General features: G+C 38.0%; 2 protein-coding genes and 1 pseudogene across 2 annotated transcripts; 1 reads left to right on the forward strand and 2 right to left on the reverse strand.

The window, feature by feature from the left end:
• Positions 1 to 3,577: 3,577 nt before the first annotated feature.
• On the reverse strand, positions 3,578 to 6,798 carry LOC147277365 (uncharacterized). Its single transcript, XM_086254495.1, has 9 exons — positions 6,530 to 6,798; positions 6,372 to 6,437; positions 6,172 to 6,277; positions 5,935 to 5,977; positions 5,707 to 5,779; positions 5,332 to 5,419; positions 4,360 to 4,416; positions 4,197 to 4,275; positions 3,578 to 3,905 (listed from the first exon to the last, which is right to left on the reverse strand). Exons 1-9 carry the CDS (start codon positions 6,598 to 6,600, stop codon positions 3,892 to 3,894), a joined length of 597 nt encoding a protein of 198 aa, XP_086110621.1. The 5' UTR covers positions 6,601 to 6,798; the 3' UTR covers positions 3,578 to 3,891.
• Positions 6,799 to 8,924: 2,126 nt separating this feature from the next.
• LOC147277366 (uncharacterized) lies at positions 8,925 to 22,165 on the forward strand. The gene is made up of 12 exons (XM_086254466.1): positions 8,925 to 9,227; positions 9,476 to 9,911; positions 10,381 to 10,691; positions 13,555 to 13,632; positions 13,817 to 13,919; positions 15,687 to 15,775; positions 16,654 to 16,765; positions 18,164 to 18,217; positions 19,111 to 19,159; positions 20,456 to 20,556; positions 21,396 to 21,505; positions 21,581 to 22,165. Exons 2-12 carry the CDS (start codon positions 9,519 to 9,521, stop codon positions 21,918 to 21,920), a joined length of 1,740 nt encoding a protein of 579 aa, XP_086110592.1. The 5' UTR covers positions 8,925 to 9,227; positions 9,476 to 9,518; the 3' UTR covers positions 21,921 to 22,165.
• LOC147277367 (fasciclin-like arabinogalactan protein 21) lies at positions 11,177 to 13,437 on the reverse strand (annotated as a pseudogene).
• Positions 22,166 to 22,958: the final 793 nt, after the last annotated feature.

A 22,958-nucleotide genomic window follows, 5' to 3' on the forward strand; every position in this document is an offset into this window, starting at 1 on the left:
CTCGCCACGCACCCACCCAGGTTTCCGCGCCCCTGACGCCAGCTCTCTCCGAGCTTCCGCCTAGTGCACCACCAGCCCCGGCCCGAACCCAGGCTTCCGCCCCGCACACCTGCCCATCAAAAAAAAAAAAACAACAAAAATCAAGATGGGAAGTACTCGGAATACCAAGACAACACCATGGACATATCAAGATCGCTACTGGTTTCCCACCCCTCATATGTGCTCTTCCACCCCCAAATTTACAACATTCACTCTATCACTTTTCACATGCTCAACCACCAACCATTTATCAAAGCCAATATTCACAATATCAATTCAAAGGGAAGAGCAATGACAACCCAATCCTTACCAGTATTCCGCGGCTTCAACAGCTCAGACGGGTTCCGACCCACTAATCTTGTTTCCTATGTACCTGGCCAAAAACACAACAACACCCAATAAATTACAAAGTCCAAGAATGAAGGCGTGTGGCCTACCCAGTGCTCAGCAAGGCTCATATCCACTTGTACCACCTCCTGCCCGAGCAGCCGCGCACCCGTGCACCCGTGCACCCGTGCACCCGAGCAGCCGCGCACCCGAGCACCCATGCACCCGTGCACCCGAGCACCCGTGCACCCGTGCACCCGAGCACTACCCCCACCCACCCGAGCCGACCCCTTCTCTGCACTACTCTTCCACAACAGCCGAGCCTATATTTGGTTATCTAAACAAAAAAGGGAGGCAGCTGTATTTGGTTATCCTTAAAAAAAAAAAAAAAAAAAAGGGAGGGGCAGCTCTCTCTCTCCTCCAATGGTCACAAAAAAAAAAGAGGAAGATGTGGGTGCGGAATCCTTATATTTGAGCTCTACCATTTAATTCAAGATCCTCATTTACAAAGGGCGACATCCCACCATTAAAATCGGACGAGATTCACTGGGATTACACGAAGCGTCTACTGCTCGGAATACAGATTCTCATTTACAAAGGGCGACATCCCACCATTAAAATCGGACGAGGTTCACTGGGATTACACGAAGCGTCTACTGCTCGGAATACAGGGTGATCAGAAACTCAAAAAAAAAAAAAAAAAAAAAAAAAGGGATCTTTCATGTGTAACCCCCCAAGCTTTCCTACAGTACAGCTTTCTTGCTCAGGAACTTGGGGGACTTCTAGACAGTAGCTTAAGCAGGAACAAGTGTGTGGTTACTTGTCGTTCTGCTCGGACTCTTTTGTGTACAAAGTTCCCAACCAAGAAGTATCTTTTGCTCGGAAACTTGGGGGACTTCTGTTCGTATGATTAATCATCTGGGCATAACGACAAGTCACACAAGGCTTAACATCATGTCGTTTGGGCCTAGACCTAAAAGCTACGCCCCCGCTAGGCTCCGGCCTCCTAGGCCTTGACCTTCTAGGCTCCGGTCCCATAGGCTCCGGCCTCCTAAGCTCCGGCCCCATAGGCTCCGGCCCCATAGGCTCCGGCCTCCTAAGCTCCAGCCTCCTAGGCCCCGACCCGTGTCAACTCACTCGGATCCTCGAGACCGGTGACACGTGGCGCTCCTACAGTGCAAGTCATCACAAGGGACACGTGTCATCACCGGATTGGTTGACACTCTTCCAAAGGTACTATAAAAGAGGTACCTTCTTGTCACAAAAGGACAACTGAAATCATTATTATACTATTCACTCACTCTGCTCTCAGATCTCTCTGAACACTGACTTGAGCGTCGGAGGAGCTTTGGCCGGCACCACACCGGTGCCCTTCCCGCTCACTTTTGTGTACCTGTGCAGGGTGCTTTGGATATCATTCTCTCTCATTACTCACCAGTCGGACCCAGCTACCCGTTCCTACCCCACTTCGACGTGTCATCCACTCAGTGGTGGGTCAACGGGCCTACGTGGTTCGACTCGACGTTGACTGCTCTACCATTTTTGAGCATCAACACCCTTCTTTGTTCTATAATGCCTGAGCAAAGGACCAAAACCCTTCTTTAAAGACTGCTATGAACTGAAAAAACTACAAAACAAGCTCCTATAAGGATGAATGATGCAGGGTAAAAAGCTATGCAGTGATAGGGAGACTGACCTTTCACAACAAGTATCAACAAACTACATGTGTGTGTTTGTGTATTCTTCAACAAGCCATTTTCATTACAATCTTGTGGAGTCATTCTATGTTGACCTCTCATCCATGGAATTCACAGTACCCAAAATTTCTAGGCTTTGAAAAGCAGCAAATGCCTGTCGGTATAATTTTACTTCTGAGTAATAAATGCTTGCAAAGCTTTATCTCTTGAGTGTGTTTATTCCCTGCTCTGCAATGACATCTTCCCCTCTATTAATGATAAAAGAGCAAATTACAATTTAGTAATTCAACTTTATATGTTGTTTCAATTTAGTATCCCAATTTTGAAAACTTACAAAAAAAGTACCTTAACTTTCATTTTGTGTCAAAATAGTACCTTCGTTAGTTTTCTGTCAAATAAACCGTTATATGCTGACGTGGCAGAGATATATTTTTGTCTTTTTCCTACATTTAAAAATAATAATATTTTAAAAAACTTTTGAATAAAAAAAATTAAAACAAATTTTGAGGGGAGATGGCAGGGAGGATCGGGGTTGGGTAAGGGGGTGAAGGGGGTGGGTCGGGGACGGGTTGGGTTGGGTTGGGGGGAGAGAGGGAGGGGGTGCAACAGGGGGGGAGAGGGGGAAGGATGGGTGGGGGCGGGCTGTCGGGGCTGAGGGAGGTGGGGCGAGGCTAGGTGAGGGGGAGGGACGCAAGGCAGAGAGTGGCATGGGAAGTCGGCCTTGGGCAGTGTCGCCGGAGGTGGAGGTGGGGGTAGGGGCGATCTGCGTTGGGAATGGGTCTAGGAGGGAGGGGCTGGGTAGGGGGTGGGTCGGGCAAGGATAGGGGAGGGGTGGGGGTGGGGGTGGGGGTGGGCTGGGGAGGGGAGGGGAAGGGATGGGTGCGGGCTGGGAGGGGAGGGGAGGGGAGAGAAGGGGAGGGGAAAGGAGGGGGGCGGGGCTGAGATTGGGTGTTAGAGGCTGGGTGGGGTGGGGTGGGGGGACAGGGCTGGGAATGAGGATGGGCTGCGTGGGGCATGGCTGGGAAGGGGAAAGGGGAAAAAAATTTCTTTTTATTTTAATTATTTTAAGAAATTATTTTAGGTAAGTTTTTTATTTAAAAGTTTTAAAAATATTATTATTTTTTAAATGTGGATAAAAATACAAAAATACCCCTACCACATTAACAGATAATAGTTTATTTGGTACTTTTTTGCAAGTTTTCAAAATTGAGATACTAAGTTGAAACAACATGTAAAGTTAAAGTACTAAATTGTAATTTACTCATAATAAAACTATCTCGCATATAAAGTTCCATTAATGGCTTCAAAAGCAGGATAGCTCAAAGATATCAACATAGTTCCTTTTCCCTGAACTTAAACGACCTAAAGTACCCACTCCACAGTCCAGAATACATAATTATTATGTGTCATGATTCGTGGGTTATGAGTGCTCTGTTTTTGTATTCCCTTTGGGCCAAATGAAGAAAAATGAAAGCGACTGCTCCCAAAAATAAAAGCTACACAGTACACTTGCATTTGACAACACCTCCAACTTATATGCTATTCCAACAAAATTAAAACCATTCATACTAAAGTTAGCAGAGTTACACAAGCAAATTTATAATTCTACTATTGCTACACGTACACTTCCATAGTTCCATGTATTCTCTTCTGACAGTAGGAAAAAAAAGGTCCTAGAAGTTCCTATAAAAGAAATTCACCCAACCCCAAAAGGGTAGTTCGCTATCAAGACCATAGATGAGGTTTTTGTTGCTGCTCTGAGCATATGATGTGAATCACACAGGGTAGTAGAACCAGTCCTTACTTCAGAAAGATCACATCCCCATCATCAAATTCTTGGAGCTGCACCAAAACACAATATATACACAAGTGTCTTAGTTTCAAGTAAATCAGATTTTTAAGACCCCGAATTAAGAGCCATCCCATCAAACTAAAATCTCACAAGTTGTCTTACCACCTTCCTATTCATTTAAACAAAAAGTAAAAAAAAAAAAAAAAAAAACCCTTAACCATCTTGTGTTTGTTTTAAAAGCACCTTAGTGACAACATAAAAAACTTTACAAATAAATCAATCTGGTTAAAAACCTTACAATACATCAGCAATTCCCAATTAAAAATAGCTATTTAGCTTACCTCCGCCAACTGTTGCTTCAGGCAACCGCTCAATTGAATACCTGTGTTTAGTGATGTACATGATTGGCACACCAGGGACCTGCATTTACACTAGCAAAGTTACACGCTAAGATCTTAATGCAACATAACATGGTTCTGTACTGCTATGAACTAACTATACTACCCTTCGGATCCTTCGTTTCAAATCTCGATCACATGTAGCAACAATGAAGCATTTATGCTGTTCCCAAAAAAAAAAAAAATTCAATGTCAGTTAAATGCACCAGAGAAGTCTGATAGGCTGCAACAAAAATCCCTAAAAGGCCACACTCTGGCCAGTAAATTCGCTGGTATGTTAACAGCAAGACAGAATATGCAAAACAAACAGGATAATGCAGCACATCCACTCTATACGATAAACAGCTTCAGGAGAGAAGATGCATTTATTGTTTCAAAGTCAATTATTTGTTGCTGAAGAGATTTTCCATCCCATGTCTAAACATTACATGCAGTAACTTGTTTAAGTGACAGTGAACATCTACATAAAAAAATGTAAATGAAACCTGTGACCGTTCAGACATACTGAAGGCTCTGTAGCAACACATTCAGACATACTGTAGGCTCTGTAGCAACATAACTACCTTATGAATTTAAGGTTTACAGTTGTATAGTTATAAAACAACACCATAATTATGCCTTCTAAAAGAGTTGGACACAATGTTATGCTGCTTTTGCCAACCTTAAAATCTTTTGTACTTAATTGGAACATACTGAGAGCTTGTTGTATGTGCAAAAAGAACAGGATATCTGCAACATAAGCAGAATCTTGTGCATCTCAAATGCAGAAGGTTCAGCTACAGCCACTTGGTAGGGAAAATCAAGCACACTTCTGCCAGTCTATTTTAGGCAGCAACTTACTGGATAGAAAAAAATGATTACACTACATATAGAAAAGTTTATTGTACGTTAAAAGAAGGTAACCTATGAAGACTCTCTACCTCAATCTCCCAACTCCCTTCCCCTACTAAAATTGACCAGAACTTGATGGCATTTTGAGTAAGAAAATTTCAAAATTTGGAAATGTTCACATTATTATATCTTAAAGAGTTCAAAAGGCAAACAGGGAAAGTGTGCAGTTACTGAGCATAATTCATACCTGCGTAACTCTCTCAACGAGACAGTCATCCGCATAGGTTCCTTTATGAGTACATGGTATTCTCTCAAAACGAGGATCCTTGGCAATCCTGTCAAATCAAAATCAAAATACAAGTCAATTATTTATTAGTAAAGCAATCTTTTTGTCACTTGAAAAAAATAAATGATCTATACTATATGAGTGAAACTTGAGCTATATAACAGTTGCTTTAGAAGCTTAGCATAATCAAAAGAACGAAATATATAATAGAAACAGTAAAATCCTAATGGACAGGGCAACCAAGAGAAGTAGTAGTACAAGTCATACCCACACACATGGAACTATTTCAAACCTTTTAGTCACGAAATACAATTAGTACAAAACATGGGAAAATACCTCAGAGCCACACGATATTTCGGACCTAACTTCTCAAGCTCTGCTATAACACAATCTGTGATACAAGGAGTGCCTAAAAATTCAAACGATAGAAAAATCGTTATTCAATAAAATAAAAGAGAAACTTTCAACTCACTAACGGAACATAACATTCAAAACCACTGCTGATTGTTCCCCAGAAATACTAAATACTTCTTAAAGTGAATAAGCAAGTGATTAAAGACTCACACTTCGCGTATAGGCAGTCCATCATTCCCTTCTCCAAATCCAACTACAGAAAATCAAAGTAAACAAATAATCACAAATGCCCAATACAGAATTCCTAAACAATGTATAGCTTTAGCTCATCAAAAATAACAAAACGAGTCAAAAAACCAAAACACACACACCATATATAAAGAGTTTTCAACCATAAATACAGAGGACTACCATGTATAATGACAAAAATTAGTACTGAACACTCACTTTATTCTGGATAGAGAAATTGATGAAGTTGGTATCAACCAAAACACGGTAAGGAGGTCCCAACGCAGTGTTGTGTGTAAAGAAAAGAGCCGGATTAACATTTGGCCTAAATTAAAAAAAAAAAAGAAAAAAGAATTATGTAATCCGCTAAACAAAAAGCAACAAATTGAAATAAACTTTTAAAAAGAAAAACCCATTACACATTTCGTGGTAGCTTCTCTTTGGTGAGGTCTTTCTTGTTTGGGTTCAAGACCTCCTGTTTGTAGCTGAATTTAAAACATGAAACACAAAAATTATTAAATAAAAATAGGTAATGAAGTTCTGTGCAAAGCAGTGAGAAGTTATAGAAAAAGCTTACTTTTTAATTGCTTTGGAGGTGACCACCTTCTTCATGACCGCGAATTTAGGGCCTTTCTTTGCCTTCCCCATCTCCCGAAACCGAACCGTGCAAGCAAGACCAACCACCAAACCGCCTACGTCGGTTTTGGAAGATCGCCAACCGCAGCCGAACGACGAGAGAAAACGGCAAACGGCGAACGGCGACCAGAGAGGGAGATCGCAGAGAGAGGGAGAGATTGGAGAGAAAGGAAGAAGAGAAAGAGAGAGAGAGGCACGGCTGAGGAAGTGAGCAACCAGTTCAGGGTTTTTAGTGTTTTTTTTTTGGTACAAAAGGGTTTTAGTGTTTTTTTTTTTTTTGGTACAAAAGGGTTTTACTGTTTAGGGTAAATATTAAATAAAAATGAAAAAATTGTAAATTTCTTCGTATAATTAATACTAGTAGTTAAACAAGTTTATAAACTTTATAGTATCAAAATATTCATATTTAATATTATCCTAACTTATTTATTATTTGTAATAGTAGATCATGTTCGTTACATATTCATAATAAAGAAAAATGAAAGGGTCCAAATCCTTAAACATAATCCAAAAACAAAAAACTTAAAGGTTTAAATAAGATTGGATAGATTAGATTTGAGGAGTGAGCAAGAAAATGTGAGAAAAAGAGGATGAGAAAGTAAAATGAGAGGATCCAAATCCTTAAACAAAATCCAAAAGAAAACAAAGAAAAGAAATTGTGATAAATGAGAGAATTTTCATTGCTTTGCAAATGAGATATGGATATCCACGGAATAAAATTTCGGGTTTCAAGGAAATTTCGACAAAAATTTCGAAAATTTTTAAATTTCGACAAAAATTAGATGGAAATGATGAAAATTATTATTAAAATACGGAAATTTTGAATGAAACTTTACCATATGTTTATTTAACATATTATCTATTAAATTGATAAAAAAAATTGAAGAAACCAAATTATATAGTAGGTTTTATGTGATATAAGATGAATATAATGCACATTGGAGACAAAAATACTATTAAATAAAATTAGTATATTATTTATAATATATAATCTATACATTAAACCATATGTATTGTATAATCTATATTCTATATTGTTTAGGATATGGTATATGATATTAGAGTTTAGGCCAGTATTTTAAATTATTTTTTATATAAAAATATATTATAGTTTACTAGTTTAGGGTTTAAAAACAATTAAAAGAAACTCCAAACCATTTTTTTTCTTTATAATTGCCCAAAGTCTCAAACCGAGAGCTGCTATTTGCACACCTTTTTTTTTTTCTTTTTGCACACATTTTTCTCTTACACACCTCCTACTATCTTCTAAAATTTAAAATTTCTCTTTTACACACCCCTCCCATTACCAAAATACTCCAACCTCATTAATTTCACCAAAATTTCTCATTACACACCCACCTAATCCAAATACTACACACCCCACCCCAAATATGAATTTTTAAATTAAAAAAAAAAAACAAAGAACAAAAAAAAATGTGTTGAAACCAGCCCAGCCCATCCCTCAGCCTCTGCCATCCCAGCCCCTCCCCCTCCCTCACCCACCCCGACAACCTCTCTCCCTTCCCCTCCTTCACCGACCACCTCCCTCCCACTTTCTTTCCCTCACCTGACCACCTCCATCTCTCTCACTCTCTCCTCCCCGCAACACCGACCCTCGTATTTCTCTCTCCTCCTCGTAGCACCTCCTCCTCCTCCCCCACAACACCAACTTAAAAAAAAAAAAATTGCAGGTTCGGCAGACCAGTGCCGAACCCGTCAGTTTCGTTAGGCAGGTACCCACCAAACGAACCAGGTTTGTTCGGCAGTTACCTGTCGAACGAAACCGACGGGTTCGACACTGGTATGCCGAACCACCTGCCACCTTTTTTTTTTTTTGCTATTTGCTTGGGCGAGAAGAGAGAAAGAGAAAGAAGAATGTGGTAGTGATGGTGGCTGTTTTGGTGGTGCAGGGGCTGGGGGGGTCGGTGCAGGGGCTGAGGGGCTAGGTGGGTTGGGTGGAAGGGCTGGCTGGGGGAGGGTTGGAGAAGAAGAAGAAGAAAAAAAACAGGGGAAGGGGGTGTGAACGAGAGAAAAAAGAGAAGGAAAGAAGGGGGCTGTATAGTCTTTTTTTTTTGTTTTTTTTTCTTAATAGGATTGTGCAAAAAGAAAAAAAAGAAGGTGTGCAAATAGCAGCTCTTCTAATCAATCCTAAACCTTTTAATTTTTTTTCTCTTTTTAATTGTTTTTTCCTTTTTTTTTTTTTCTTTCCCTCCTTTTCTCTTTTTTTTTTCTTCTTTTTCTTTCCTTCCTTTCCTTTCTTCTCCCCCCGAGTCTGCAGTTCAGCTCCACTGTTTTCTCTCTCTCTCTCTCTCTCTCTCTCCTCCCCTGCCGTCGCCCCCCCGCCGTCGCCCCCTGCCTTAGCCCCCCCGCCGTCGCCCCCTTGCCGTCGCCCCCTGTCGCCCCCCTGCCATCGCCTCTTTCTCCCTGCCGCTGCCCTGCCGCCCCGTCACCCCTTCTTTCTCCCTCGACTGTGCAGGTAAGGTAAGTTGGTTAGCTGGGTTATTGGGTTGCTGTGGGGGTCTCTGATAACGTGGGGGTCTCTGATTCAAACATCAAACAACAGGTCGAATTTCACGATTTTTAGATTTTCAACCACAAGTTTGCTTGCCTCTCCAACTAGGCTCTCTCTGAAATTTCAGGTGAGTGTCTCAGTGCAAAATATAAGCAACTTCCAGTCAGTCATGGGTTTCCAGCTCTAAATTTTTGTTATTTTCTTTTTTATGAACTCCTAAATTTCCCTTGATTGTAATTCTTACGGTACCAACAAAGTTTGCAATGTTTGTTAATTTTTATGGGTTTCCACAGATTTTTATAGCTAACAGTAGGATTATTTCTTCGTTAACACCTCTCTTTTTGTTTTTTTATTGTCCGAAAAATAAATTTTCAGTACAGGTTGGCCCTGGTGATTAAATAATATTTGGGTTTCCAATATGGGCAGTAAAAGCAAGAGAAAGAAGCATTTGGAGGACACAAGCTCTGAGGATTCATCATCGTCCTCTCCATCAAGCTCCGAGGATTCTGACCGTTCTTCAAAGAGACGGCGACGCCACCGTCATAGAAGTGATGGCAGTTCCAGAAGAGAGAAGGAAAGGAGAAGGGAAAGAGATGAGAAACGGCGAAGCAAGAGAGAGAGAAAGAGAAGGAAATCGAAAAAGGAGGATAAGAAGAAGAAGAGGGCTTGTGGGGTTGTTGATGGTGATGAGTCCGGTTCTGGGTCTTCGAGTGGTGGCGATTCAGAGCCCGAGAGGAGTCAGGGTGAGCCGCAAGCCATTTTGAGAGACTTGTTGAATGAGTTTCCCAATGTTGGGAATGATTTGAAACAGGTAAAACTATACCCTTTTGTGTTGAAATTTTTTGGAGTACACCATGCATGAAATTCTTGAGAGTGGTTGATTATGAATTTGATATCAATGACTTGGGAAATCTTTATTATTTGTAATACTTAATATAGTTTTTGGTTCTCTTTTTTCATTTTTTTTTCGTTTCCTGGGAGATGGGTTATAACATATTAGCATGCCCAAGTGTTAGACATGTGAATACTACAAATTGGATGGACTTGAGAGCTTTGGCTTTTAGGAATAAAAACTTAAGTAAATTGCCATTTTCTTTTATGCTACCCCTGTAAGTATATACAGTGTGTATACTGAGGCTTTGGCGTTTTTTCGATTAATACAATTGACTTAATTACACTGGAACCTTACCGGTGAGCACTAGTCTAATTCTGTCACTTTTTCCTCTCTTGTTTATAGTGATGACATGTCGCTGATACTTGTCAATATTTGTTTGATATAGCTTTTGCAAATGATTGATGGTGGACAAGCAGTTGACATAAAGGGAATATCTGAAAGATCTTTGGTTAAGCATCTGAAGAAGTTGTTCCTTTCACTAAAACTCAAGGAAAATGATGGAGTCTTTTTACTGCCTTCAAATGTTCATCCCACTTTGGAGGTTGTTGGGCACATGATTCAAACGTCTCTAGAACCTAAAGATGAACGGAATGGGATGCATTCAGAACAACTGGATGAGGAATACAGACAAGTGACAGATGACAATAATATGACAGTGCCATGTCCAGAGGACAATGTGGCTGGTCCTAAAAGAAGGTAATGTCTCTATAATTGCTTGCCAGTTTTAATTAAAAATCACAGGGACTAATTAATGTGTCAATGTTTGGTCAGTTAATGAGCATTAACCAACTTGTATTAGTTATCAAAATCTATTCATATGTACTGCTTTATTGTTTTTTTAGGAATTGCATGTTCCATACAAATTTAAGTTTTGTAATTTATTTCCCCTTTCTGCTAGTACTTTTGGAGTCATGGCTGAATACAGATTTCTTAAATAAAGAGGTTTTATTTTTACATTATTTTCATCAGTAACTACTTTGTCCAGTATACTTTTTATTTATTATTGTTGTGTAGATGTGCAATGAATATAAATTATAAAGATAATAAAGACAAAAATTATGCTGAAGTGCCTACGATTCCCTTTCAATTGCTAAGATCTCATTCTAATAAAAACTAATTGTGATTAGCTTATATGTTCCTTGGAAATATTTAATAAGGGTATTTATTTTCTCTCAAAATAAATAGAAAAGGTACTATTTATATCTTTTATTGATCATTACTTCACTGTGAGACCATTTAGGGTTTGTGAGAGAAGAAGATGGAAGAAGAGATCACACGGAAAGCAATTGTAGTTTTTTTTTTCCTGAGAAGAAATTATAGTTTACTAGCAAATTAGGAGTGAAGTTTGCTAAAACATTTCATTTCCAATAATTGGGATGAATAATGCAGAATGATGGCAAAATGGACGATTTAACAAGTAGAATTGGTAAATGATAGACAAAATGGAGACAAGTTAGTGGTATCTTATGTGATAAAGAATACAAAATAGATTAAAAGGGAAGCTCTAGGGAACTTTGATTGGCCTGTTATTTTTTTATGATACAAAATGTTAGGAATCAAAGTAAAAATAATAGAAAGTCAGGTTAGTAGATTCCAGATTGGATGCAAGGAGATGTAAAACAAAGATGAATGATATATGAACAAAACAAAATCCTACAAACAAAGATTTTGTTCCGGTATCTTGATGTGTTTAAACAAGAAATGAGAACATTAAGGTGAATGATATATGTGACTGCGAAAGACAATTAAAACTTGATGTGTTAGAGAGACAGTTGGACTAATGTTTTTTAGTGACAAGGAAAACTAAATTTAGGTGGTATAGACTATAGACCACTAGATATAATCAAAGGAAGACCAGTTAAAGTAGAAGGTAAAAGATGAAAAGGCCAACCAAGATTAACATGAGAAGATTTTATACAAAAAAAGATAAAAGAATAATTAGATTTGATAGGAGATACTGTATATGATAGAAAAGAATGGAAAATAAGAATTTATCCACGGACGCCTTTCATCTGGGATTTTTGCTCTGTTATGTGAGAAACATATACTGCGTTTGGTAAAGGGAAGAGGGCCAAAGTCTTATGGGGTTGCAGTGTTTTTCGCTATGACGTGGGTAATTATTTGGATGGAAAGGAATTGGAGGATTTTGGAAGAGTACATAAGGGTAGGGTGGAGGAACTTTGGGAGAGAGTAAGGTTTTGATCAGTGTTGTGGGCTTCTGTCTTGGCGAAGTTCAAGGATTTAACTCTTTCTTCTATTATTCTAGACTGGAGGACAGCTGTAGGATAAGGATTCTATTATAGCTAGGATTTTTATCTGTGATTGCGGACTAGGTTCCTCTGGTCTAGCTTTTCTTGTCTCTTTTTTCTTTTTCTTGTTTTGGTGTGCACATTTGTCCATATTTATTGTATCATTTTGAGGAGAATCAATACAAGTTGTTTCTTAAAAAAAAGGCAGGTCTTATGGGGCTCTTTAGAGTGGGGTTGGGGCTGGTAATTTGAATTAAGGTATTCAATTTGGGAATTGAGGGCTAATACAAATTGGGCATTGTGATTTTCTTCATTCATTTGGGCAAAGGGAAGGATATATTACAAATGCCAAACTTGGTGGACACAAAGATTGTTGCAGATTTCAAACCCTGTGATCTTCAAGAACCCCATAAGGAACAGATTGCAGCCCAATGACAAGTAAAAACAAAATCCATTTGAGATCAGCAATCAGATAATATAAGACCATTTAACCATGCTCTTCAATCATGGAACATCAGAAACCATACTAGACTTGGAATCACAGGCGGGCGGGTGCTTCAATAATATCCCAACCATGAGATCTAAGGCAGAGAATGAGGAACACCATGAACGAAAATAAGAAATAGATTAGGGTGAGGTAACAACTTTTGTGATTGCAATATTCTCTTTATGATGAAGGGTTGACAACCAACTACCTTGAGGCTTCTTTAGAAGGTCTTCCATTGAAAGCTTGAGAGGAGAGGTGTGGTATTGGAGGAGGAAGAGTCGTGGAGGAAGAGAGGTTTTGGAGATGGCAGAGTCTTTGACAGTGAGGATGATTGAGTTTCTAGAGGGAAGGAATAATTCAGGTGTGGCTTGGAGAAGGGTAGCCATGATGTTGAATCCAGCTCTTTGCAGAGTTCTTGAAGCGCTTAGTGAGACAATGTGGCTGATTGGTTTGCTCTGGAGATTTCATTCTTGGGATTTGCACAGATTGTCATGGAGATTGCTACAAAAGCCAAGGTTACAGATATAGTGAAGTAGACAAGAAGCCATTGTGTTCCTTAAGAGAGGGAGAGAGTGGTAATCCCACTACCATAAGTGTGACTAAAATTCCTATGAAAAAATTGCCACCTACTCAAACTGACTGAAAACACCACATAATTGGCGACAATGAGCAACTTAAAACATGGAATGGAGTTCAGGGGACACATTCCTTTTTAGTTGAGGCAAAGTGACTCTCACTAAGTTTAGGGCATAGCTATATTTAGTTCTTAAAGAAGAAAACCTCGAATTTTATCTTGTTTTGATTGCTTGCATTTGTTTTGCAGGATAATTGGCCCTGCAATGCCATCAGCTGAGTTACTTGCTGCTGCAGCCAAATTGACAGAAGCACAGGCTGAGCTGAGGTATTTCTTAAAATATTTTATTCCATAGGCACTTTATTTTGGAACAACTTCTGGAACTATTCAAATCTTGTTTATTTTGAATTACAGTTGTTTGTAATTTGGGCCTATGTGTTGACATAACTGAATCATGTATTTTCTGATTGAGATGACTTGGAATGTGGTGTTTCCTAACACATATGTACAGAGAAGTTGAGTTGGAGGAAGATAATGAAGTTTTTGTAGGACCTCCACCGCCTGCTGTGGTTGCTGAAGCTGAATCAGCTAATGAAGCTGAGCGGTTTGAAGAGGTATAGTAGTCTTATCTCTTAAACATAATTATCAAAATTTATAAGCATGTTGTATATAGCCTTGGGTTGGTGAGAGTTTGCTCAATGTTCATATCTCATCTCTTGTTCATAATATATTCACAGAGTTCGTTCATAATATTTATATCTTTTTTTTTTTGTACAATGGGGTTTGAAACTAGATTCAATTGCAGCTTCCCACTCTGCCCATATGTCACTTGAGCAGCTCAGCTATGGACTTTGTTCACTTTAAGCACATATTGATAATGCATGAGGAAGAGTTTTGATCTGTAAGTGAGTAGTCAAACAGTCATTGAGAGGGTTAATAAATGAACTCTAGAAAATGCAGGGGTTAATAAATGAATTCAGTAACTATAAGCACTGCTTAAAATATCAAAATTATCCGTGAAATTTCACCAATAATTTCATTTCTTTGCAAGTGTTCCCACCAATTTATCGCGGTAACTTCAGGGTTTTGTTTGGACTGGGAATGAGATTTTCTTGAAAATGTTGGCGAAAGCAGTTGTGGCGCACGACACAAGAATAGTCAGATTGTGTGTGTGGGTGGGTGTTGTTAGGGGGGGGGGGGGGGGGTTGAACTCATAACCTCATATTTTTTCATTTCATCAATTGAGTATAATACATAGCCTTATATAGCCTCTTTACATGGAAGGTGGATGTAGAATTCCTAGAAATTAGCCCTTGAAATAAACTGTATTATCTCAATCAGTAGCCCGAAATTAGCTCAATCACTCTTAAACATAAGGCTGCTAATAGCCTACATCTATTACATTCCCCCTCAAGTTGGAGAGTAGATATCAACAACTTCCAGCTTACTGCAAATAGAATCAAAAGCATGTTTACGAGTTTTTTGGGGGAAAAAAAAAAGCTTGGAAAGCTCAGCCCCACTGGAAGTAATTAGAGCTCCTCAATTTTTTACTAGTCATGGAGCAGAATAATAGGGAAGTTCCTGCTTTCTGCTTTGTCACCCATAAGGACCAAAGTAAATCAAACTGAAACTGAGATGAAAATCGAGTGAGATGAGAACCAAGACGAGATCTGATGGAAACGAGAACCAAAGCGAGATCTGAAATGACATTCGACCGAGAAGATTTAATGGAATCTGTGACATTGACATAGTTGTGAGAGAAAATTTGTCCATTTTTTTTTTTCTGTTCTCGACTCCTTTTTTTTTTCTCATCAATTGAGTAAAATACATAGCCTTATGTAGCCTCCGCCATGTAGAAGGGAACAATGTAGATATAGGGAAGAATTTTGGTCATTAGATGAGGAGTCAGAGTCTTTAAGAGAATTTTGGTCATTAAATGTGTAGTCAGTCATTGAGAGGCTTAATAAATGAACTTTTGGAATTGTAAGGGTTAATAAATGAACTCAAGTAACTATAGTAGTCATTAAGAGGGTGTAGCAATGTAAGAAGGATGGTATTATGCAAGAGATGGGACCCTATGCAATGCAATCAGATTTCAAAAGTAAATTTCCACATTTTCCCTCCGATTCTAAGAATTCCTTTGCTTCAAGGTTTTCTCCCATATTTCACCGTTAAAAATATCTTGGCTCCAACATTTTTTGGAGTGTAATAATCCCCCTGTTTCTACCGCCTTTAGACTGTACCTCTTATGAACATCACACGTGGTAAAAAGTATGAGCTTGAAATTTTATCTGTTGATTGTTTATATATAGTGTATTTGAAGTTATTCTATTGCTCTTATATGAATGTACTAACTCATTGACTGACATGCATCCAATCAGGTTACAAGGATCATGGATTCTGCGGATGATAGTCCATATGATATTCTAGGAGCAAACCGAAATATGTCTGCGGAAAATATGAAGAAACGGTAAAACCATTGAATTTTCTGCATTTTGGATGTAATAACCTCTATGTAGGCGCCGCTTGTGATCTCCAGCTGACTCTGTTATGGGATAACAATTGAAAATGTCTGGTGAATAGTAATTATTGCTTACACTAACCTCGTTCTGAACAATATATCAAAAAACTTGATCTACATTTGATCTTTGATATGTTCTCTACAAGATCCAGCTTGTAATAAAAAAAAAAAAAAGGGAATAATGTGAATAAACTTTTTAACTTTTAACAATAAGTATTGGATTGACATCAATTTTTATTCACCTAGTTGTTGGTAGAGAAGATAAACATAAAGCGGTTGGTAAGAAGTTCTGATTTCACATTTGCAGTTTGCAGATGACTCAATTCCAGAAAATTCTATTCCAGCTTCTAAAACCATCTGTATGTTGTATCCCCAAGAGCTTGAAAGTGTCATTTAGAAAGTAGATGCCTCTTGAGTGCAGCGAACACCCACTTAACCAAAGTAGAAAACCATGGACCTGTACAGTGAAGAAACAAATTATCGAAAGTGTCTTGCCAATTATGCCTAGTTTGGACATGTCAACAATTTGTTAGACAGACTTACAATTGGCTTGTACAAACTATAAATATCTACTTTGAAAATTGCAAGTGATGACATATTTTTACACCAAAAACAATGACTTGTTTGAATTTTTTTTATATGGACAGAAGGGCTTGGTGAATAAAACTAATAATGGACACATTTTTAGTTGACGGGCTTGATAGCAGTCTGTTGTTTTAATTTGAGCTATCTTATATGATTGTGAACTGTTGAGCTTTGCTATTTGTATTTTCTCTTTGATTTTTTTTTTTTGTCTAATAAATTTCTTCATCTTATTCTTCTTTAAGGTACTGGAAGATGTCTCTTTTGGTTCACCCTGATAAATGCTCACATCCTCAAGCTCATCCAGCATTTGTCAAGTTGAATAAAGCTTTTAAAGATTTACAAGATACAGACAAGGTGAGTTGTGTACACATACATGATATGCATGGGAGATGTATTTACTAATTTATTTATTTATTTTGCATGATCACTATCACTATCACATTCATTTCATTGGTTGAATGGCCTAGTTATGTTACACTAATCGTGGTCTTGATCTGTGCTTGTCTTCTTCTGTATAGAGTGATAGATTATATTTCAACTTCTCTGGACAGAAATGATATGACCTTGGAGTTTTGGGTGAAAAAAGTTTCTCTTTCTCGATCTTAAATGATTGGGAGAGACATGTCTATGCTTTGGGAGCCAAGTGAAAAGAAAAGTAGAAAGGTCATGAATCTCGATATTAGTATGGATTGTTGACCAGAATCAAGTTTTTTGCAGAACATCTTGCTGGAAGTCGGCCTATAAGTACATATTTTGCACAGTGAAATATTAAAAGCTGAGTGGTTAGATCTAGTGGGATAGGTAGATGTGGGCTATCCTAATGTTTGTGAACCCAGGCAATAATTGGGCTTCACTAGTTGCTCTCAATTAAAAGGCAAAAAAATTAGGCCTCACTGGAATAACTCTCAATCCAATTGGTCGTGGCTGGTTTAGTTAGCTTGTAAGAATGATGTGTGGCATACATAAAGCACCATCTTGGGCCGCATAGTCCATAAAGACCTCCAAGTTCTTCCCAAAAACTCGCCCTTTCCCGATGTCTGCACGGGCCATAAATGCTTGATAACCACCAATCTGCCCCATTTGATCCTTTGATTTTTACAGAAACTGAGAACTCCCCAATAACAGACTCCAAAACTGAAACATGTTTTGTGTTCCAAATCACCACTATACCACCCGAACTACCCCTTGCAGGAGCGAACACCCAGTCTTTGAATCTGGCCCCCCAAACACTTGCCACTAACTTTCTGTCTACTAAAGCTTTCTTTGTTTCTTGTAACATTACAATGTCTGCTCTGTGATGAAACAACTGCTCTTTTAAAATTACTCTCTTCCTTTTACTGCCTGGACCCCTAGATGAGTGTTACTGTGTAAATTGGTTTTAGACATTGATTTTGGAAGAGTTACTTTTCAGGAAATGCATGTAGAAATTGGAGAGTCCAATCCAAAACCAATTGGCAATGGGTGGAGAGCCCAAGACTTTATATATTGTTAGGCAAGACTTCACTTTACCGATGTGGGATATCTCTCAAGTTGAGAGTCTTAACAATGTATTCAATTTGTAGAATGTGAAGCTACAGTGTTCTATATAATTTAAATGAAATGCAAATTGTTTGGTCATAGTTATTGTATACCCGTAAGGTCTATGAAGTTAGATTTGTAATTGGATGGAATCTTTATTTTGCACCCTACTGTAATTTTCTGTTCAATGTTTGATCTTGGTGTTTTTTTTTCTGCCTTGTCTGTTTGTTGTAGCGGAAAGTGCTGGATGAAAAGATTATACTCAAGGAGGAACATGAAAAATTTAAGGTATGGATTTTTTACTTTACTACTTTAATATTGGACTTGACTATATTCTTTTTATTTATTTATTTATATTAAGAAACAAACCTCCATTAAATAAAACAGAAAGTGTGCATAACAGAACAGAGTGAAAAATACATCACATAACCTACAAAAATACAACTAGACTTGAGATACAGCAGCTTCCCAGTCAGAAAAAATAGCAGAACTGTCCCTAAACACAGCAGATACCAAAGTCCATAAGGATGCCCAAAACCAAACCCTTTCCCACAAGTGATTCACCTCCCCCCCCTCAAATCTTCAAAATATCTTTCTATTCCTTTCCATCCTAACTTCCAAAAGAGTAGCCACCACAGATCATCTCCCAAATACCACACCCCTCTTCCTCCAAAAAACTTACAATAAAACATCACACAAAACTGGAATAACCTAGCTCAAATTGGCCTCCCTAAACAACCATAACTACAAAGGCAATGCAACTGGACAGTGGAGCAGCAAATGATCTGAACTTTAAGCAGCATTTCGACTCATAACACACCAATGAGGATATGGGCAAAAAGAAGGTCATCTTCTCTGAAGTCTGAACCATGCCACAAGTATTAGGAGTTATGATCCAAGCTGACAGCCTGACACCTGTAGCTTAGGAAGTACTGTATTCTTCCAAATACATGAGAGGAAATAAAAGGAGAGTTAAGATTTTTGCATTAGTTGCCTTGAATAGGATTTGCAAGAAAAGACCGTGGATTCCATTTTCCACACCCTTCTATCCTACCTAGATGGAACCATCAACACTTTTCTTGATCATTCAGATTCCTGATCATATGGACTGAACCAGAAACACATTTTCTGGCTATATTCTGAAAAATGCACTTATAACTCGGTTTCTTTTGCTCCCATAGGTTGAGTTACAAGCAATGCGTGAGGCTGCACAATGGAGAAAATTACAAGGTTAGCCAACTTTTGCCTAATTTTTGTGAGTGTTAAGATTCTAAATACATTCTAACAGTCTGAGTGTTCTATCAATGCTTTCTGGCGTTCCTCATAGTCTAGTGCATATGGTAAATAATAAAACATTCTCTTTTATTTTTGTTGGAAAATTAAGAAGATTGTGTTGCTTTCTAATGACATTCCATTGTTTTATCAATGTTTTCTGGTGTTCCTCATAGTCTGGTGCATATGTTTAATAATAATTCTTTCTCTTTTATTTTTTTTGACAACTAAAGAAGATTTTTGTTGCTTCTTAATAGCTCTTATTTATTATTTTTTTTATGATAACATTTTTGTGTGTAGTCAAGGTTTTGAACTGACCAACATTATTGCCTTCTTATTTTTTAGTGTAAAATTGCTAATGGGTGTCGGGATCTGTTATATTTCTACTTGCTGGATTCCACTGTATTCGTTTGATTTTGCACTGGGTTTTCATATCCTTGCAATGTTATTTATTGTTATCCTTTCTTCGAAGAAGCTCTTTGCTTTTGTTTATTGTATAAGAATTTGCTTTATATAAGCAAGGTTTTGTAAAAGAAACCGTGTTTGATCAAAGAATATTTTAGTAAGTTTGTATTTTTTAATGGTAAGACTCCATTAAACTTATACACGAGAATCCTAGAAGGCCTTATGAGATTCTAGTTTCTTTCAATCTACTTCTGCAGTTGCCCAGTTACCCTGAAATTCTAGCCGCACCCAAACCTCAATCTTAGTTCACCTAAAAACGTTTCCATTACAAATCCTCAACATCAAAATCTATCTAAATGTCATAAATACCTTAATTTACTGTTTTAGTGATACAGTATGTATCCCAGAACAGAACCCATTCCTTCAATTTTCAGGCCTTTAACCAGCTACGAGCTTCAATATGGTCTTTATTCCATCCATAACCCTTAAAACTATCATTCTAAACCTTATACCATCAAAACTAAATTCTAAACCCACCCAATTGATTGTAGATAATGCAGCATCAAGGGCTGCCCTACTCCAAACATGCCTCCTGCGATTGATTATAATCACATAACCAATATGGTTTGGCATGATTATAGGTTCACAGATACTTGAAAACTAATTCACTTGTTTTATACATTTTGTATATTTTTGTAGGTAGTTTGTACTTCTTAGCAGAATATGCAGTACAGTTTGCTTTATGTAATTCTTCAACATAAATTTCGAACTCTTGAAACTTCTCGCATATCTTGGATTTAAGCATTGTTAAATTACTATTTGTCTAATTAAAAGAAAGCTTGTTGATAGGAATATCCATGGAGGGTGATGATGAGCTCCTGGCAGACATGGAGGTTAAAGTGCCACCAAAAAGAGATGAGTGGATGACAACGCTGCCTCCTGAAAGGAAAGTAAGTGCTTGTTCTTTTTTATTATTTTGTTATAATTATTGCCTTTTATGTTAGAGCAGTTTTTAATAAATGAGTTGTCCTTTTATTCTCTCTTCTATAACACTAGTTAAGACTCCTACAAAAAGTTTGTTAAGACTCGAGTTAAACCTCAAGTAAATTCTGAAATTTGACAATGGTTACATTTATAGGGAAAAATATTGTAATTGCAGGAGTGTTTTGAAAGTTTTAGTAAACTACGATAAAAAGTATCCTTTATTTGGTGGATTTGCGTCTTCCACACACATCAGATACACTGCCATATGTGTTATATTGTAATATTGGGACAGTTTGGACATGTGATTGGTCATTTTGTAATTTGAGGTTCAGGAAGCTGGGTTCTTTACATGATTCTAATAGAGGGGAAAAAAATTGGGAACTTTCTTTTTCTACCGAGCAAGGAAGAAGGGTTCTTTTCATAATTCTAAAATGAAAATATTTAGGATATTCTGGCCCCGGCTCTGGCTTTGCTATTGGAGATAATTGCTCAACATTGGGTTAATAGACCATCTAAAGATGTATTAATCATGAGGACCTCTGGTACGAACTTAGAAATTGATGTGTGTGCTATTGTTGCAAGTCAGTTTTTTTATTTTTTTATTTTTTTTTTTGGGGTTACTCTTTCATTGTCTGTTGTTGGGTAGACTGTACATGTGTTAAAAAGAATTCTACTAAGATGGGTGACCTCATGTTTCTGGTTACTCTGGATCCTAGAAATTTGCATGCATTAGCCCATCTTATGTTCTGCATGTTGTGCTGTACATTGTTTACAAAGTCATATTGTCTATCCTTTTTCTTCTCAGCATGGTGTGACGATGCAGTCAACAAAATTTAGCAAAAGCACCAAAGGACGTGGTGATACTAGTGTATGGACTGATACGCCTTCAGACAGAGCCCAGAAAGCTAAGATGGGGTAATGTACTCATAATTAGATTGCTTTGTACTTGTCATATATAGACTTTTTAACACATGTGGTTTCCCATGGCAGTTACTTAGAAGCGTACAATGAGGCTGCTGCACTTGCTTCAAACGAGGAGGAAATGAAAAACAAGAGTTTAGATGCAGATTTGGTGGACAAATACAATAAAGAAAAACGATCAAAATCACTGGTACAGAAACACCAAGAAGAGACTGTTAGCGGTTCAAAGAAAAAATCCAAGCAACAGCCACAGAAGGAAGAATGGGTAGGGAAACATCCGTGGAAGCCTTGGGATCGTGAGAAGGATTTGGCAGGTGGGAGGCAGAGTGTAAAGTTGGATGCAGAAAACATGACTCAGGGTTTGACATCCCGATTTTCTTCGGGCTCATTTCAGAGGAACTTCCTTTAGTCTTGAATGGATGAGCATCTCGGTTTTCATCAGCCCTTACTAGAGAACTACCTTTTGACATGAATGGGATGTCTTGCCTTGTATTGTAAATGCATGATTGATGAGTTTAAAACATTATTGAAATGAGGGCTCTGGTTTCCGTTGTAATAGGAACATGAGTTTAAACACAAATCTTTCGGAGCAACGCTGTTGCGTTTCACTTGTTTTGGCTAGCATATGGAGGGACCACTCACTTTGGTTGGTTCTCCTCTCTTGTTTCAAATCTATTTCAGTATATAATGTTCCAAACAATCTGGCCAAGGGATGGCCAAATTCTATCTTGGGTTCAAATACCTGTGGGGTCTCATAGCCCATGAGACAGAGCAATGGGATGGGGACTTGGGAATTTTCAATACTCTAAACTCTCAAAATTTCTTAAATTCTGGATTCAGCACCGATGGGGTTGAAATTCAACTACCAAAAGCAATATTGCTTCGAGCAGCCACTATTATTATGTTTCCCACTTTTTGATCACATTCTTCACATGGTTTTTTTTTTCCATTAGAGCTTAGACATTAGGTGTTAATTCGGCGTTATGGTTGATCGACCCAACCTGTAGCTAAAGTCTGGAATTTACATCCAGATAAGAGAATAATTGTATATGTAGCCTATGTAGGAATTATTTTTTTAGAGTAAATTATACAAACACCATCAGAAGGTTTAGACTATTTAAGTGTTTAGTGCGTCTTCATCTCAAAAATTTATATTTTTGAAAATTACACTTACACCCCTTTGATTAAATGGCGGGAAGAGATTGAATTTTATTTGAAAACTTTAGACTTCAATAAAATCAAAAATGCTTTCTGAAATTGTAAACCCATCCTGCCTCTCTGTCTTCCTTCTTCATCAGTTCTTTGGTTCTTGGGCCCAAAAGGCATTTCTTCTTTCAGATATGAGTCTTGACTCTTGAGAGCTAAAAACCTATAATTATCTGGTTGTGTTCCCAATTACTATATAATTAAAAATTAAATAATAATAATAATAATCCACAATGCAGTG

The sequence above is a fragment of the Dryas octopetala genome, chromosome 8, assembly GCF_963921425.1.
Source record: "Dryas octopetala chromosome 8, drDryOcto1.1, whole genome shotgun sequence".
In the NCBI taxonomy this organism is placed as follows: Eukaryota; Viridiplantae; Streptophyta; class Magnoliopsida; order Rosales; family Rosaceae; genus Dryas; species Dryas octopetala.

Excerpts from the sequence above, each read along its gene's own strand:
- LOC147277366 (XM_086254466.1), top strand. The coding sequence starts at position 9,519 with ATGGGCAGTAAAAGCAAGAGAAAGAAGCATTTGGAGGACACAAGCTCT. Across the intron at positions 20,557-21,395 it reads CGCTGCCTCCTGAAAGGAAA|CATGGTGTGACGATGCAGTC; the intron begins GTAAGTGCTTGT and ends TTTTCTTCTCAG. Across the intron at positions 21,506-21,580 it reads GCCCAGAAAGCTAAGATGGG|TTACTTAGAAGCGTACAATG; the intron begins GTAATGTACTCA and ends TTCCCATGGCAG.
- LOC147277365 (XM_086254495.1), bottom strand. The coding sequence starts at position 6,600 with ATGGGGAAGGCAAAGAAAGGCCCTAAATTCGCGGTCATGAAGAAGGTG. Across the intron at positions 6,278-6,371 it reads GAGAAGCTACCACGAAATGT|GCCAAATGTTAATCCGGCTC; the intron begins GTAATGGGTTTT and ends TTTTTAATTTAG. Across the intron at positions 4,417-5,331 it reads TCGTTGAGAGAGTTACGCAG|CATAAATGCTTCATTGTTGC; the intron begins GTATGAATTATG and ends TTTTGGGAACAG.